Source organism: Pantherophis guttatus, chromosome 4 (genome assembly GCF_059756535.1).
Source record: "Pantherophis guttatus breed Tessera chromosome 4, ASM5975653v1, whole genome shotgun sequence".
In the NCBI taxonomy this organism is placed as follows: Eukaryota; Metazoa; Chordata; class Lepidosauria; order Squamata; family Colubridae; genus Pantherophis; species Pantherophis guttatus.
This window is the reverse complement of record NC_142066.1, coordinates 93,039,376-93,056,755: the sequence shown is the minus strand read 5'-3', so window position 1 is coordinate 93,056,755 and position 17,380 is coordinate 93,039,376. Positions and strand designations below refer to the sequence as shown.

At 35.4% G+C, this 17,380-nt stretch overlaps 1 protein-coding gene across 1 annotated transcript in view; it reads left to right on the top strand.

The window, feature by feature from the left end:
• The window catches only part of TMC2 (transmembrane channel like 2), a 160,339-nt gene that overhangs the window by 99,407 nt on the left and 43,552 nt on the right, over positions 1-17,380 (top strand). Inside the window, exons 7-10 of the mRNA XM_087894129.1 lie at positions 6,731-6,837; positions 10,593-10,691; positions 15,591-15,736; positions 16,453-16,600. Coding sequence (XP_087750255.1) covers positions 6,731-6,837; positions 10,593-10,691; positions 15,591-15,736; positions 16,453-16,600 — 500 coding nt within the window. The remainder of the gene's footprint in view (positions 1-6,730; positions 6,838-10,592; positions 10,692-15,590; positions 15,737-16,452; positions 16,601-17,380) is intronic.

Below are 17,380 nucleotides of genomic sequence, written 5' to 3'. Positions count from 1 at the left end.
AGTTGACATTATCATTTTATAATTTTGCGACCACAATTCTTGCCATTTCTCTAAATCTATCCCATGTCCAAAATTTTTCCCTCAACCAATCATTGTTTCTTTAACTTGTTCTTCTTCCAATTTAACCTCTAATAAATATCCATATAGTTTTTTAATTACATTTTCATCAGAACCTGTTAGAATTTTATCTAAATTAGTCAAATTATCATAAAAAACTTCTGTCTTAAAATCTTTTATCGTATCTAGAATGTATTTGCAAATAAGAAAACCAATTCATCTTTATACCTTGTTCTTCTAATTCTTGCATAGATTTAAGTTCACCCTGTTCATTCAGTAATTCACTATATCTAACAATTTGTTCCTTTCTAAATGTTATTGAATATGAGAATGCTTCAATAGTTGATAACCAGATTGGAATTTTTAAATAATGTTGTCTTTTAATCTTCTCCCAATTTAATAGCAAAGCCTCTCATATAAAATGTCTTCTAAAATACCCCTGTGTTTTTGTTCCCTTGTACCATAAAAAAGCATGCCACCCCAACAACAAATCATGTCCTTCTAAAGTCAATAATCTAGTATTTCTTAATGTTATCCATTCCTTGATCCACATCAAATTTGTCGCTTAATAATATAATTCCCAATTAGGCAAGCCAAATCCTCCTCTTATTCTAGCATCTTGCAACAATTTTAGTTTTATCCTCGCTTTTTTTCTCTGCCAAATATATTTCAATACTATTTTATTTAAATTTTCAAAAAATCTTTCCTCAAACTAATTGGAATTGTCTGGAACAAGTATAGAATTCTAGGTAGTATATTCATCTTAATCGTTGAAATTCTCCCTATTAATGATAGTTGTAAATTTTCCCACTTTGCCAAATCGGTCACTTTCTGTTGTTTGAGTTTATTGTAATTGTTCTCTTTAAGTGTACTACATCTTGCTGTCACGTATATCCCCAAGTACTTAACCTTATTTGTGACCTGTATCTTCAATACCTCAGCCAGCTCTTCTTTTTGTTTTGTTAACATATTTTTTGTCAAAATCTTCATTTTGTCTTTATTTATTTTCAAACCTGCTACTTTTCCATATTCTCCTATATTGTCTATCAGTTTAATTGCTGTTTGTAATGGATCTTCAAAAATAAAAACTAGGTCATCTTGCAGCTTGCAATTTGTATTCTTCCTTTTCATTCCTTTTATATCTTTTTCTTCTCTGATATTTCTATTTAGCACTTCTACTGTTAGCACAAACAACAGAGGTGACAGTGGACAATCTTGTCTCGTTGCTTTTTTTATTTCAATAGACTCTGTCAATTCTCCATTTATCATTCCTTTTGCTGTTTGTTTGTGATATATGGCTTCTATGGCATGAATAAATTTTCTATCAAAGCCCATCTGCTCCAGCTGTAATAACATAAATCGCCAATTCACATTATGGAAGGCTTTCTGTGCATCTAGAAATATCAAAGCCATTTGTTTTTCAGGATGTGCCTCATAATATTCCAAAGTGTCCAGAATTATCCTCATATTATCTTTAATCTGTCTTTTTGGCAGAAACCCATTTTGATCAGAATGTATGAAATTATTTAAATATCTTTTAAGTCTTTCTGCCAGTATTGAAGCGAAGATTTTATAGTCTGAATTTAGCAGGGATATAGGCCTATAATTCTTGATTTGTTGTGGGTCGGTATCCTCCTTTGGAACAAGTGTAATATATGCCCATGACTTGGGCATATATTACACTTCTGACCATGACTTGGGTAATTTCATCTTTGACATGACTTCATTCATGACTTCTAACAGTGTGAGACTCAATGACTCCTGTAGTGTCTTATAATATTTCATTGGCAGTCCATCCGGGCCTGGTGCCTTCCCATTCTTTTGTTTTTTAAGTGCTTCAGTTAATTCCATCATCGTTATATTTCCTTCTAACATCATTTCAGTGTCTTTAGAAATCTGGCGTAAATTTGCTTTTTGCAGGTACTGTTTATCACTTTCTCCTCAACGTTCTCTTGCTCATAGAGTTTTCTATAATAATCTTGTATAATTTTTTTCTTCTCTTTATTCCCATATCTAATTTGCCCTTAATCATCTACTAGTTGTGTTATTTTTCTTGATTCTCTCTCTTTTTTCAGTTTATATGCTAACCATCTACCTGGTTTATTTGCGTCTTCAAAATAGTTCTGTTTGGCACTTCTAATTTTTTGTGCTAAATCCTCTTTTTCTATTAATCCCATTTTATATTTAATTGTGTCCATTTTTATTTTAATGTCCTTTTTTTGTGGAAATTTTCAAGTTTTTTATAATCATCCTCTAATGTTTTTTTCAAGTTTCTTATAATCATCCTCTAATGTTTTATAAGCTTGTCTTTTCTTAGTGTTTCTTTTCCTTGTATAGTCTATTATCAAACCTCTAGCATAGGCTTTCATTGTATCCCAAAGATTTTGCATTGATGTGTCCTCTTTTCTGTTTTCTTTAAAGAAAAAAGCCAATTCTTTTTCCATTTTCTGTATAAATTCCTTTTCTTTTAGTACTGTATTATTTAAAGTCCATCTAGATCTTCTCCTTTCCATTTCATTGTCATTGGGTTATGATCTGCCCAGGTGTTTGCTTCTATGTCAATTTCTTCTATGTTAGAAGTCAAATCCATTGTCGTCCATATCATGTCTATTCTAGACTATGATGAGTGTCTATTTGAATAAAAAAGTATATTGTCTATTTTTTGCATTTCTTTCCCCCCATGTATCTTTTAAGTTTATTTCCTCAATCATTTTAAATAAGGATTTCGGAAGAATCTTTCTACTTTACTTTGTTCTTTTCTGTGTATTGTAATCTAATTTCTTATCTACTATACCATTGAAGTCTCCTATCATGCAAATATTATCATAGTCCAATTCAATTATTTTCATATGTAATTTTCTATAAAATTCATTTGGAGCATATATTGCTATCAAAAGTATTTTCATATTATTATCTGTTATTTCCACCATCAAAATTCTTCCATCATCATCTGAATAAATTTGCACCACTGGAGTTGTGTCTCTAATATATAAAACGACTCCTCTTTTCTTATATAGTGGCAGTGAAGTAAATATTTTCCCTAATTTTGGCTGTATCATTATTTGTTCATGCTGCTTTTTAATGTGTACTTCTTGTAAACAGATTATATCAAACTTTAATTTCTCTAATTTATGGAATATCTTTCTTCTTTTAATAGCTAAATTAAGTCCATTTATGTTTATTGTTATCAATTTTTTCTCTTCCATATTTATATTTTATAAGAAGGGTTTATTGCTCTAGTAGATCTTGGTTCATGTTGTTCTCTATATTCCACATTGCCACCTTCTTCTTTTTCAATCGTTGCAAGGCATTCCTCATGTAATTCAATCAATGTATCTTCTCTTCTTGTCTCCTCTTCTTTCTCTCTAAGGTATTCTGCACAGAATAATTCTACTTTATCAGTTGAATCTATTCTATTTTTTTGTTGTTGCCATGTGAACACCAGGCCTTCTGGTATAAGCCATTGGTAATTCACATCTTTCTTAAATAATATTTTGGTCAAAGGGTGATATTTTCTTCTCATCTCCCTCATTCTTCTCGGTATTTGCTTCAAAACCACAATTTCTCTCTTGTAATCTGCAGTATTTGTGTTTTAATTGACTTCTTAGTAAATCTTATGTGGACTTTTCTTGATAACTTGTTTCTCATTGCGTATCTTGTGAAGACTCGAAATATCTCGTCTATGCCATCCATCATCTTCTCTTTAGTAATTTCTAGTACTTCTGCTAAAATTTCTATAATTTTTTCTGCCAAATTTTCTCCTTTTTCTTCTTCTATATTTTGAAATCTAAGGTAAAATTCTGATCTATCCATTTCCCATCCTATTCCACTCTTGTCTCGTTCAACCTCATCCAATCTACTGTCAATATCTCTGATTTTTTTTTGTCCCTTTGTTCTTCTTTTTCTTCAATTTTTGGGAATCTGTCCTCATATTTCATCATTTGGTGTATGTTTTCCACTTTTTCATCTGTTTTTTCTGTTCTTTGTTCAATCTTTTCTGTTCTCTGTTCAATATTCTCTACTGTTGATTGTATTTTTTGAATTCCTTGCCAAATCATCTGCAGTGTCACTTCCTTTTCCTTTTCCTTCTCTCGTTCCTTCTCCTTTTCTTGTTACAACATTGTCTGTATTGATCATTGTCCTCCGGATGGTGAAGAGGAAGGAGTCGATGTAGAAGGACCAATAAATGTTGCCTTTCTACTCATTTCTGTGTAGTGATTTAAATTTTTTTTTCAAACAAATAGAAAATCTTCAGGTTTTTCTATACCTTAATCCACTTATATGGAGGACAGATATTGTCCCAAAAAAAGGAAAAGAAAAAAGAAAAAGGGGGGGGAGGGAAAAAAGGAAAAAAAATCTTCAGACTCTTATATGCCTTAATCCAATTAAATAGAGAGATATTGACCAAATTAACAATCTCCAATCTAAGAAATAAAAAAGGAAAAGGAAAAAGCCAAAAAAGAAAAGGGGAAAAAGACAATAGGAAAAAATCTATATGTGTATAAGGTTAAAAAATCCTCCAATAGGCCACAGACCAGCTAAAAGTAATTGAATAGGAGGGGAAGTGGAGAAATAACACCAAAAAGAAAAAGAAAAGAAAAGAACAGAGAAAAAAAACTTTCTGTCTGGAAGGTAGATCCACCTCTGTATAATAACCGAAATTCTTTAGTTAAATTTCAAATAATTATTTACAGCTCTCTTTCCAGAGTCACTGCAATCTTCTTCTTTTCAATCTCAGACTCCTGCCACTGATAGTTTCCCAGAAGAACACCTGAATAAACAGTCTTTGATGCTCTTCCCACTATTTTATCTATAAATAGGCTCCGAGTCCTTGAAATGTAACACAGTTGTTACTTCTTAAATCAGAGGGGGTGGGGGGAAGGAAACAATATTTCAGTCCACTAGATGGTAGTGTTACTTATTATCTCTACTTTCCCTTCCCTTCTTATATAAAAATATAAAATAAAAATAAATAAATAAATAAATTCAATACACAATAAAACAAAAAATGAAAGAAGAAAGTAAACAAAAAGTAGGACACAAAATAGTTTGTACAAAAAGTCACTAAGAATTCAGTAATTAAGTAGATAAAACGGAAATCTCCAATCCAATCCAGTCCAGTCCAAATTAAAAAATAGAAACATCCATAAGCATCCACAAGTAAAAATACATTAAAAAATAGGAAAAGCTACATTAGACTCAGGCTTAATTCCGCCACTTAGCCTCTTCTGTCTTCAATTTTAATTTTCTTTTGACCTCAGAGTGTCCTCTCAAATAATCTCAATTATTTGTTGTTCTCTCAAATTATCTCACCAAGCCGATACACTTTCTTCCCATCTTCTTCCGTTTCGGAGCTCTCCCAACTTCAGCAGCTTCAATGGCTACCTCTTCGTTGCTGGAAAAAAGGGCTTCTCCTGGATCAACCAGGGACTTTGTGGTATCCCTGGGATCAGCAGGATGTGCCCTCCACTATCACCATCTCTATGGGATGGTGAGGTCCAAAATGGACCGTGCAGCAGTGAGATATCGATGGCGATCTTGGAGCTTCAAGATCGCCCACCGTACCGTCGCGACACCAGCTCCGCCTCCATCCCAGTAGTTCGGAGAACCAGTAGTAAAAATTCTGACTGGCTCCACCCCCATCTATTCTCTGCCTCCCAAGTCCCAGCTGATCGGGAGGAAATGGGGATTTTGCAGTAACCGTCCCCTGGATTGGGAGGGAATGGAGATTTTACAGTATCCTTCCCCTGCCATGCCCACCAAGCCATGTCACGCCCACCAAGCCACACCCACAGAACCAGTAGTAAAAAAATTTGAAACCCACCACTGTACATGCTCCTACATATTACAGAGTATCTCTTTTGAAGAATTCCTCAGCCCTATTATGATATATTGCAGAAAGTCGAAGATATATTTGGGGAATATATCTTCCCCAAGATATATGATGGAAAGGGAAGGTAATTAAAATCTTCCAGCAAAGAATGAAAATTATATTTCTTTATGGCAATTACTTAGATTTGCTTAACATGCCAATTTTAGAAACCATTAAAAAAAATACAATGGAAATCTCTTTGGAACTGATCTATAAAGAAAGGTGCAAATAATAATAATGGAAAAATGCAAGAGCTGTTAACAGATCAAAGACATAGTAAATGACATCTTAGCCGTGGGAAAGATAGGACTTATGTGGGGAAAAAACTCAAAAAACCTTGCTTTGATTCTGCATGAGATAAGAGGACATTGATATCTTTTCAAAATAGTGCTTTGATACTCTTCAACAATAAAATAGAGTTCCAGGAATTTTGCAAAAAACTGTTTCTTGACAAGGCCTTCCTCGAAGGGCTGACATAGTCCTACCATCAACTGAGACACCCTAGATATTTTAGAGGGGACATATTGAAGTTGATGAAGGGGGGACATATAAAAGTTGACAAACACTGTTTGAGGCAGTTAGAAAATGTAAAGTAATCTGGAAGAAATTATAAATCTGATTGAATCAGTTTCAGATTCAGACATTTGCTTCTTCCTCTTCCTCCAAAATAATTTTGGAGAAAGAACTGAATGCATACAGTAAATACTCATATTTAAATTGATAGTCCATTACAAATCCATCCTGTTCTCTAGACAGTTCAATTTCAAGAACTTTTCTAATGGAAGCTTATTTATTTTTAAGGTCATTTTGGTTCTTCAGTGGCATCTTATTTCATATTTCTGCGATGGATGTATGGCCTAAACCTGGTTCTGTTTGGCTTAATATTTGGGCTAGTTATAATTCCAGAGGTAAGTATAAATAGTTAATCTGGAAAGTGTAGTTAACTACAGTATAAATAGAGTAATACATTTATCATTCCATGCAACTTTAATTTTACACCTAAATTATTGGGAAAAAATAATTTCTTTATCATGCTAGTTATTTTTACTGCATTGATTGCCTATTTGCCAATACATATGGCTGGTTTATAATGTCCAATATACAAAATAAAAATTTAAAAATAATCCTCTCCCTCCCAATTTTAAAAGCTAACCCTGCTAAGGAAGAAAATAAAACCAGATATGTTACATATCATCCTAGTCCAGAACTGTGAGAAGAAAAAATAGTAATTTTTCATCTCTGTGTGTACATATATCAAAATAAATACCTTGTAAAACAATGCAAAATTATTCTTTACTGAAAATCAGAGCTAGAGCTTTAAAAATATTTTATGTAGAGAGGGAAAAGGATTGAAAGAGGAAGGGGAATCAGAGAGATTATTCAATTCTAAACATATCTAAACAGAAACCCATCTAACTTACTGCCTGGTGAAAGTGTTAAAGATCCTTGAAATGGTAAAATGATTTAAATTAAAAAATGGATCCTTGCACAACATTTGCTCCAAAAGTAGAGGAACACATTCCTTTGATCAGATCACCTTTAACTCTAACTGGAAAAGATTCATATTGAAAGCCAAGTGAAATGTTATCTAAGCCAGTACCGTATTGTTTCTCCATATACTGTATGCTCCAATATGGCTAGATAATACAGCATATAACCATGATGGCGAACGTATGGCATGCATGCCACAGGTGGCATGCAGTGCCCTCTCTAGTCGTCACCCCAGTTCAGCTCTGCCGCATGTGCGCCTCCTGCTGGCCAGCAGATCATCGGATCTCTGCCACTCATGTGCGGGAGGCGTGGGCATGCAGGGGGCACATGCGCATGCATGGGGGTGGGGCGTATGCATGGGGCCAGCACTCGCATTGCATTTTGGGGGCTTGGGGGCACACGCTTTGGGCACTTGGTCCGGAAAAAGTTAGCCATCACTGGCATATAACATGAAATTGGGCATATTGAACCAGGATAACATCATGCTACTGTCTTTTAAAACGTAGTCTTCAGTTCCCCTGAAGTCCCATGATGTCTGGGCAATATAATGACTGAAGTTAAGATTGTGAAAAGTGATCTAGAATATCATTACCTTTTTTCTCCAAATACCATCAGACATGGCAGTCATTACCATGCCTGCTATCTCATTCCTATTTAAATAAGTGTATATGATGCCAATGTATGTGTAAATTAACCCTAAAAGCTAAGTTATGGATTCCATTTCTCAGCTTTAAATTAAATATAGACATTTAGTTGAATGTCCTGGCTCAGTGAACCTTCTGATGGTTACATCTTGGGTGCATTAACTGTTCAAAACTGGAAGGAATATACATCTCCTTGTGTTTCTTCTTTTTGCTGAACATGAATATCTTTAGCATTCTTTCTTTTCAACATGGCTCAGCTATTTTTAATGGAGCATACATAAATATCTATACATGTACACATGCATCATACTGAGCTCCTCTTGCCATTCTGTGGTTATCATTTGCCTGTTTCTTTCTTTTCAGTCCTTACATACATTTTCTCCCACACATACATTTCTACAGTAATTGTGGTACAAACTTTGGGTTTCAATATTAAAACAGTTCTCTCCAAGCTTGAATAATTGACCCAACTTGATCTTCATTTTTCACAGAGGTTTGAATACAACATAGAGAAATGAATATAGTGCTTTTAGTGCATTCAAAAGGAAATAATTCATGAAGTTTCTGCAAAAAGAGGTTTTCTGTCTGCCAAAAATAAATGAAATCCACATTTTTGCTTATGCAATATTTAAGATGAAGTTGGAACTATTGAAACTATTGCATATTTGTGAACATTGTTACTATCAATATTTTATTTCCAAAAATGAAAAACAGAATTGAAAAAAACCATGCAAGAAAATATATTAGTATAACAATCCATACTGCAAGTATGCTGTAAAGGAAAAAAAACAGATGAAAAAAAATCCTGTTATCATATCTATTCTAATAGGTGGGAAAGAATTCTATATATTTTAAATATTTAATCTCCAACTGATGTTCCACCTAGTTTTTCTCCCATTAGATCATTTATCATACCTTTGATAACAGATTTTTTGTAAATATTAGCATCAGCACTTTTTAATTAAAAGATTGAAACCTAGCAGATACTTTTCCCAATTTTCAACCATTTTCAATATTCAATTCTAACTGTTGCTTCCTGGGTTATCATACCAATTCTTCCAGCCACCCAGCTGGTTGTCAGGTCTTTGCCACACAGGCATGGGGAGGCACATGCGGTGGGCTCCTGCATGGGGAGTGCGCATACTTGTGGGGGGGCAGGCACGCATGTGTGAGGGCGGGGTGTGCATGCATGTGGGGGGATGCATGCCAGGGGTGGGGCACATGCATGGGGGCTGCACGCATGTTGCATTTGGGGGGTTTGCACGCACGCATGCATGCTTTGGGCACTTGGTCCGGAAAAAGTTAGCCATCACTGTTCTAGGGTGTTAGCTATTCCAGCCAGCTTACTATCATCTGCAAATTTGGTAAATTCCCCTTCTATTCCCTCATCTAAGTCATTTATAAAGATATTGAAGAGTACCTAAGACGGAACCTTGTGGTATCCCACTGCTTACTTCCCTCCATGTAGACTTAGATCTATTAAGGTCTACTCATTGAGAACAGTTTGTCAGCCAGTTGCAAATCCATTTTTTGCTGATGCTATCTATCCCACTTTTTTCTAGCTTACCATGAAGTAGGTTGTGGTCTACTTTGTTGAATGTCTTGCTAAAGTCTAATTATATTATGTCCACAGTATTTCGCTGATCTACTAATTTAGTCATTATGTTGAAGAATGAAATAAGATTAGATTGGCATGATCTGTTTTTAATAAACCCGTGCTGACTGCTAGTTATTACTTTGTTTCTACCGTGTTTCCCTGAAAATAAGACCGTGTCTTATATTTTCTTGAACCCTGAAATAAGTGCTTGGCCTCATTGCCATGTGCTCAAAAGCCCGATTGGGAATGTCTTATTTTGGAGAAAACAGGGTAGATGTTGGCAGATCTGTTTTTTTATTATCTTCTCCAGTATTTTCCCGGGTATTATGTTAGGCTGATTGGTCTATAGTTTCCTGGATCAGCTTTTTTTCCCTTTTTTGAAGTTGGGAACCACATCAGCTCTTTTCCAGACCTCTGGTAGTTCCCCGGTGCTCCAGGAGTTTTGAAAGATGTGGTACAGTGGTTCTGAGATGACCTCTGTCAGCTCCTTTAGAATTCTGGGATGTAATCCGTCAGGTCCCAGAGATTTGTGTTCATCAAGATCAGACAGGTGTTCTCTTACTATTTTTTTTTTTTTTGCTTATTTTAACTTTTATTTTAGTCTTTTTGCAACTCCTAAGTTTTTCCATTATCAACTGGTTAATAGTACGATCTCAGATACCTCTGCTTCTTTTGAATCCATCTTGTACATCTGGCAGTTGAAGCCTGTATTACAAACTCTTATCTGCATGCAATGTATGTGCAATTATATGGTTAAGCATTATTTAGCACTTTTCCTTTTTGATACTGGAATAGAAATGAGTATTTTCCAATCTTTTTTACCATTTCTGTGTCCTTGTCTGCTTATAAACTGAAGTAGAGTTTTATTCTGTTATTAATAGGTGAGAAATTTTTAGCACTTCACAAAGCATTAAAAATAATTTTGTTATAGATGTTAATGGGTATGCCATATGGAAGTATACCTAGAAAAATTGTACCTAGGGCTGAACAACCCACTGCTATGGATTTCTCTGTTCTTTGGGACTTTGAGGTAGGTACTTCTTGTACTTTTGATTAATCTTAGTTCCTCAGTCTTTTATGACTAAGGGAATGGGCTAAGCAAAAAAGATTACATTTAAGCATAACAAATGAAATGTTACATGACACAATATTGTTACAAAATATATTTATTTAAATTATATATATATATATATATATATATATATATATATATATATATATATATATATATATATAATAAATATCATAGAAATGTACAATGACATAAAGCCAGGTTCAGTTTTCATTCTCCTTTGTTAGGGGAATATTGTTTGGGAATGGAAGAGCAGATTATGTATGAATGACACACATACTGCTTTGTGAATTTGGATTATGTGATTTGGAATTTGTTTGATGTGGAGCACTGAGACACAAGATTCAGTGACTATAGAAACCAAAGACGAAAACCTCCTAGAATGCGTATACCCTGTTTTCCCCAAAATAAGATATCCCCTGATAATAAGCCCAACTGGGCTTTTGAGCACATGGCAATAAGGCCAAGCACTTATTTCAGGGTTCAAAAAATATAAGACAGTGTCTTATTTTCAGGAAAACACAGTAGGTCAATATAAAAGAAAAAAAAAGAATGACATGGCCTTAGGTGTATACCAATCAAGCAGAAAAAATAGATGTCCTTTTTGCTAACCAACTAACAAATATATGTAGGAAACAATAGTAATGGGGGACTTCAATTATCCTGACATCAATTGGAAGACTAATTCCACACTAAGTGAGAAATCAAATAGGTTCCTAATCAACCTAGTTGACAACTTTGTTGTCGAAAAGGTAGAGGAAGGAATTAGAGAGACAGCCATACTGGACTCAATTATTATGAACAGAGGAGAAGTGATAGAAGGAGTTAAACTGCATGAAACCTGGGTGAGAGTGACCATGTCATACTAGAATTCAACATAGTGCAAATAGAAGCAATAGAACATAATGATACCAGAGTCCTAGATTTTAAGAATTGATTTTAACAAACTCAGAGAGAACTTGGGAAAGATTCCTTGGATGAAAATCCTAAATAGAATAGAATAGAATAGAATAGAATAGAATAGAATAGAATAGAATAGAGTAGAGTAGAGTAGAGTAGAGTAGAGTAGAGTAGAGTAGAGTAGAGCAGAGCAGAGCAGAGCAGAGCAGAGCAGAACAGAACAGAACAGAACAGAACAGAACAGAATAGAATAGCAGAATTGGAAGGGACCTTGGAGGTCTTTTAGTCCAATCCCCTGCTTAGGCAGGAAACCCTACACCACTTCAGACAAACAGTTATCTAATGTCTTCTTAAAAACTTCCAGTGTTGGAGCATTTATAACTTTTGGAGGCAAGTTGTTCCATTGATTAATTGTTCTAACTGTCAGAAAATTTCTCCTTAGTTCTAACTTGCTTCTCTCTTTGATTAATTTCCACCCATTGCTTCTTGTTCTACCCTCATGTGCATTGGAGAATAATTTGGCTTCCTATTCTTTGTAGCAACTCCTGGGATATCAGAACACTGCTATCATGTCACCCCTAATCCTTCTTTTCATAAGATTAGACATATCCAGTTCAGTGGTGAAATCTAAAATTTGTTACTACCGGTTCTGTGGGCGTGGCTTGGTGGTGATGGTGGGGGTAATGTGACTGGGTGGGCGTGGCCATTTTTTTTTTTTACTTTTAAAACCATTTTTTCTACAACCTCTTCGGCTGAAGAGGTTGTTAAAAATGCTTTCAAAAGGCTCTGACGATCCTAGCTGAGTTGCCTGATCGACAGAGGCTTTTTTTCTTTTAAATGCCTCTGACAATCAGGCAATTCAGCTTGGATTGTCAGAGGCTTTTAAAAGAAAAAAAGCCTCTGGCAATCAGGCAACTCAGCTTGGATCGTCAGAGGCTTTTAAAAGAAAAAAAGCCTCTGGCGATCAGGCAACTCAGCTTGGATCGTCAGAGGCATTTAAAAGAAAAAAAATTTTTTTTTCTTTTAAATGCCTCTGACGATCCAAGCTGAGTTGCCTGATCAGCAGAGGGTTTTTTTCTTTTAAAAGCCTTTGATGATCCCAGCTGAGCCGCGTGATCATCAGAGGCTTTTTTTTTTTTTACTTTTAAAAGCATTTTTTGGGCTGAAGAGGTTGTAGAAAAAATGCTTTTAAAAGTAAAAAAAAAAAGCATCTGATGATTGTGTGGCCCAGCTGAGCCTGGGGAGGGCAAGGATTTTTGCTACTGATTCTCCGAACCACCCGCCTCCATCACTACCGGATCGGGCAATCCAGTCTGGAGCATTTCATCCCTGATCCAGTTCCAGCAACCGTTCTTCATATGTTTTATCCTCATTCTTTGCATTGGTCTTCTCCCAACCTACCAAAAATATAACTGTAAAAGACAGACTAAAAATAAATGTTAAAATAAGCAAAGTTAAAATAGTAAGAGAACACCTGTTTGATCTTGATGAATACAAATCACCAGGACCTGACAGATCACACCCCAGAGTTCTAAAGGAGCTGGCAGATGTCATCGCTTTCAAAAATCCTGGAGCACAGGGGAACTATCAGAGGACTGGGAAAGAGCTGATATGGTTCCCATCTTCAAAAAAAAAGGGGGGGGGAAACAGACCCAGGAAACTACAGACCAATCAGCCTAACATCAATACCTGGGAAGATACTAGAAAAGATAATTTTAAAAAACAGATCTGCCAATATCTAGAAATGAATAAAGTAATAACTAGCAGTCAACATGGGTTTATTAAAACAGATCATGCCAAACCAATCTTATTTTATTCTTCAACATAATGACTAAATTAGTAGACCAGCCAAATACTGTGGACATAATATACTTAGACTTTAGCAAGGTATTCAACAAAGTAGACCACAACCTACTTCTTGGCAAAAGATAAATAGCATCACCACCAAATGGATTTATAAAAGCATACTTAACCAATACTCCTTAATGGGTCTACGTCTACATGGAGGGAAGTAGTGGGGTACTATAAATGACTTGGATGAGGGAATAGAAGAGGAAGTTACCAAGTGTGTGGGTGATACTAAGCTGGCTGGAATAGCTAACACCATAGATGATACGCTCAAAGATCTAGATGGATCTTGACAGACTTGAACACTGGGCCCTATCTAACAAAATGAAATTCAATGTAGAGAAAAGTAGACTCTTACACTTAGGCAAGAAAAACCAAAAGTACACATATAGACTGGGTGAAACCAGGCTTAATAGCAGTAACTGTGAGAGGGATCTTGGAGTTTTAGTCGACAATCAGTTAAATATGAGCCAGCAGTGTGTGGCGGCAGTCAAAAAAGCCAATGCAATCCTAAATTGCATTGACAGAGGGATACTATCAAGATCAAGTGAGGTATTAATACTACTCTATAAAGCCTTAGTAAGACCACACCTAGAATTCTGCATCCAGTTTTGATCACCAACTATAAAAAAGATGTTGAGACTCTAGAAAAAGTCCAGAGAAGAGCAACCAGGATGATTAGGGGACTGGGGACTAAAACGTATGAAGAATGGTTACAGGAACTGGGCATGGCTAGTCTAGTGAAGAGAAGGACCAAGGGAGACATGATAGCAGTGTTCCAATATTTGAGGGGCTGTCACAGAGAGGGTGGGGTGTCAACTTATTTTTCAAAGCACCTGAAGGCCAGACAAGGAATAATGGATGAAAACTGATCAAGAAGAGATTCAACCTAGAAATAAGGAGAAATTTTCTGACAGTGAGAATAATCAACTAATGGAACAGCTTGCCTTTGGAAGTTGTGGGAGCTTCATCACTGGAGGCTTTCAAGAAGAGATTGGACTGCCATTTGTCAGAAATGCTGTAGGGTCTCCTGCTTGGTGGGAGTTGGACTAAATGACCTACAAGATCCCTTCCAACTCTATTAATCAGTTAAAACTAATAAACACATATGTGTGAATCCAATCGTAAGAATTGTTTATAGAAATTCTAATACCAGATAGACTATATATTAGCATTTTATAATGATCCCTATCCGATAGTACTACCTCTGCAGGTTCACAAAGTTAGCCTATCTGCAAATGCATTGAAGATCAGCACAATATATTTCATAGAGTATATATCATTAAGATTAGATTCAACTGTGAAAAAGATGAATAGTCAGTAATTTTGATCCCAGTATGCCCAGCTTCAGGTAGCATAGATGAGTTAGACTTCAATTTAAATAATATTTTTCCAGTAAATCAGTTATACAACACGATGACAGATAGGTTTAATTTTAGCTGAAGACATTTATTTTGAAAGAATGTTCTGGAGGCTATAATTTTCATTTTTTGCTGGCACTGGAAAAACCCAGAGAAATAGTGGTAAGAAATTTCAAGATCACCAAGCTAATAAGAATATTTAATGAAAATAATAAATTCTTAGTCTTAGAAAAATTAGGGTGTTCTTATTGTTTATTTTATTTTTGCATTTGCAGCATAACAGTGAAAGAACAGATCTAAACACTGCTACAGAAAATGTGCTAAAATGATTGTAAGCACGGAACATAATGTACAGTATACTCTAGTATACAGCTCTTCCCCTAGTGTTTAGAAAAGCAGAAACAGTGCTCTCATGGCACAGCTATGGCAACATAGTTTGAGGAAACTATTACTTTGAAAAGATGTTTGTTTGAAAATTGCTTTTAAAATGGTCCTGAATACCTTTACTAAATCTAGCTGCCAAATCTAAATACTAAAAAGTAATACTTATTGAATTCAGAGTTTTTTAAATAAATACATTGAAGATTATGCTGAAACTGATATTTATATAGAACATACTAGACAGACTTCAATCATCAGAATTTTAGAATGAATCCAGTTGGTCCCCAACCAGCCACTCATAATGGAATAAGCTTAGATTTTAAATCTATATCAGTGGACATCTGATATATTCCTTTCCTCTTTTCAGGGTTATATTAAATATTCAGCAATTTTCTATGGCTACTACAACAATCAAAGGACAATTGGTTGGTTAAAGTACAGGCTACCAATGGCATATTTCATGGTTGGTGTCATCGGCGTATATGGCTATAGCCTGATGGTTGTAATAAGATCGTAAGTTCTATTTGTTCTTTGTGTAGCTCCACACTATATAATCTTCCCCTGAAGCAACCGTATCTCTTTCAGACTAAATAGAAGGAAACAGGCAAAGATGCACACAGTGGTGTATTGACCATTAAGCAGACTAAGCACGTGCTTAGGGCACCAGGCCCAAAGGGGGTACCACAAAGTTGAGAAAGAAAAAAAAAACAAATGAAGATTTGTACAGAGGAAGGGGATACCAAGATTTGTCAATGCTTGGGGCACAGTGAGCCTTAATCCGCCACTGGATGCACATCTTCAAGATATTGATCTTGCTTTGGCTTCAATAACTTTATTTCACTATCCCAGAAGATACAAGCCAGATACACCAAAATTGAAACTGCCCACTTATTCTATCTTAATCATAAAATCCAAGAAATTGGAGAACGCCATCTTAATAGAGATTACATGGTATATTAGTGTGGCATTTATTCAAAGGTATGCCAGAACAACGTAAGTGAAGCATTTGTTTGTTCATTCATTCATTCATTTATTCAGTGTGTCCTTAATTAGTGATAAAGATTTTAAAGCTAATTTATGGAATTTTAACAGGGCTTTTTTTAAAAGATAGTTTTCATGTTCAGAGGCAGCCTAAAGCAGCAGAGAAAGCACAGAAATTGCTGCAAAAAAATCTGTGCATAAGAGAGACGTCTGATGGCTAAAAAGGCTACATACTATTCCACCTGCAGGATGGCCCGGAATGCCCATGAAGACACAGGAGATGGAGATGATGAGAACTTCATTTTTAGCTGGAAAATGTTCACTAGCTGGGACTACCTTATAGGCAATCCAGAGACAGCAGATAACAAGTTTGCATCCATCACAACTAGCTTCAAGGTACTCTCCAGGCAAAATGCAAACACCTCTATCACATTGGAACTTTGGCAAAATGTCAAAGAAGAAAATATACATATTGTACACAACAACTGAATTCTCATATCCAGCATCTTATCAGAAGATATGCAATTTTTTCTTAACACTGTAACTACTTGTGTGATCAGTGTCTTCATTAGAAGGTCTCGTTGCTCCTTATAGTCAATATTGAGGTCCCATGTGACACATTACAAGCAACTCATGTTCCTCGCTTTTTTAAAATACAGGTTTATAATGTTTCAATTCAATATTCTCATCAAACATAAACAAACTTTTAAAATATATGATAGTGGAATTGCTGTAGGTTTTAAGGCTAATTACAGGGAAAATTTTATCTTTAATTTTGCATGGAGATGCACTTCCAGTCAGAGTTGGTGTACAATTTGGAGGTCTTCCTGGACCTTCTCAGCTTTTGCTCAAAGCGCAGATGGCAGCTTTGATTTGCACTTATTTGCCTTGTGCACTAATTGCACCCATTCCTGTGCCAGGTGGTAACTCAGTCATGCAGTTTGGATTATTGTCATGTTCTCTATATAGTACTGCTATTAAAGAGCGATCAGGAGCTACAGCTGGTCCAAAATTCTACAGCATCAGCATTTTTTGGTATTTCTTGTTATGCCTATGTAACACCACTGACTCTTACTAGACTTGTGGGTGTGATTCAATGTGCTGGTCATTATCTATAAAGCCATCTATGGCATAGAGCCAGGCTACTTATAGCACCATCTTTCCCTTATTGTTTCT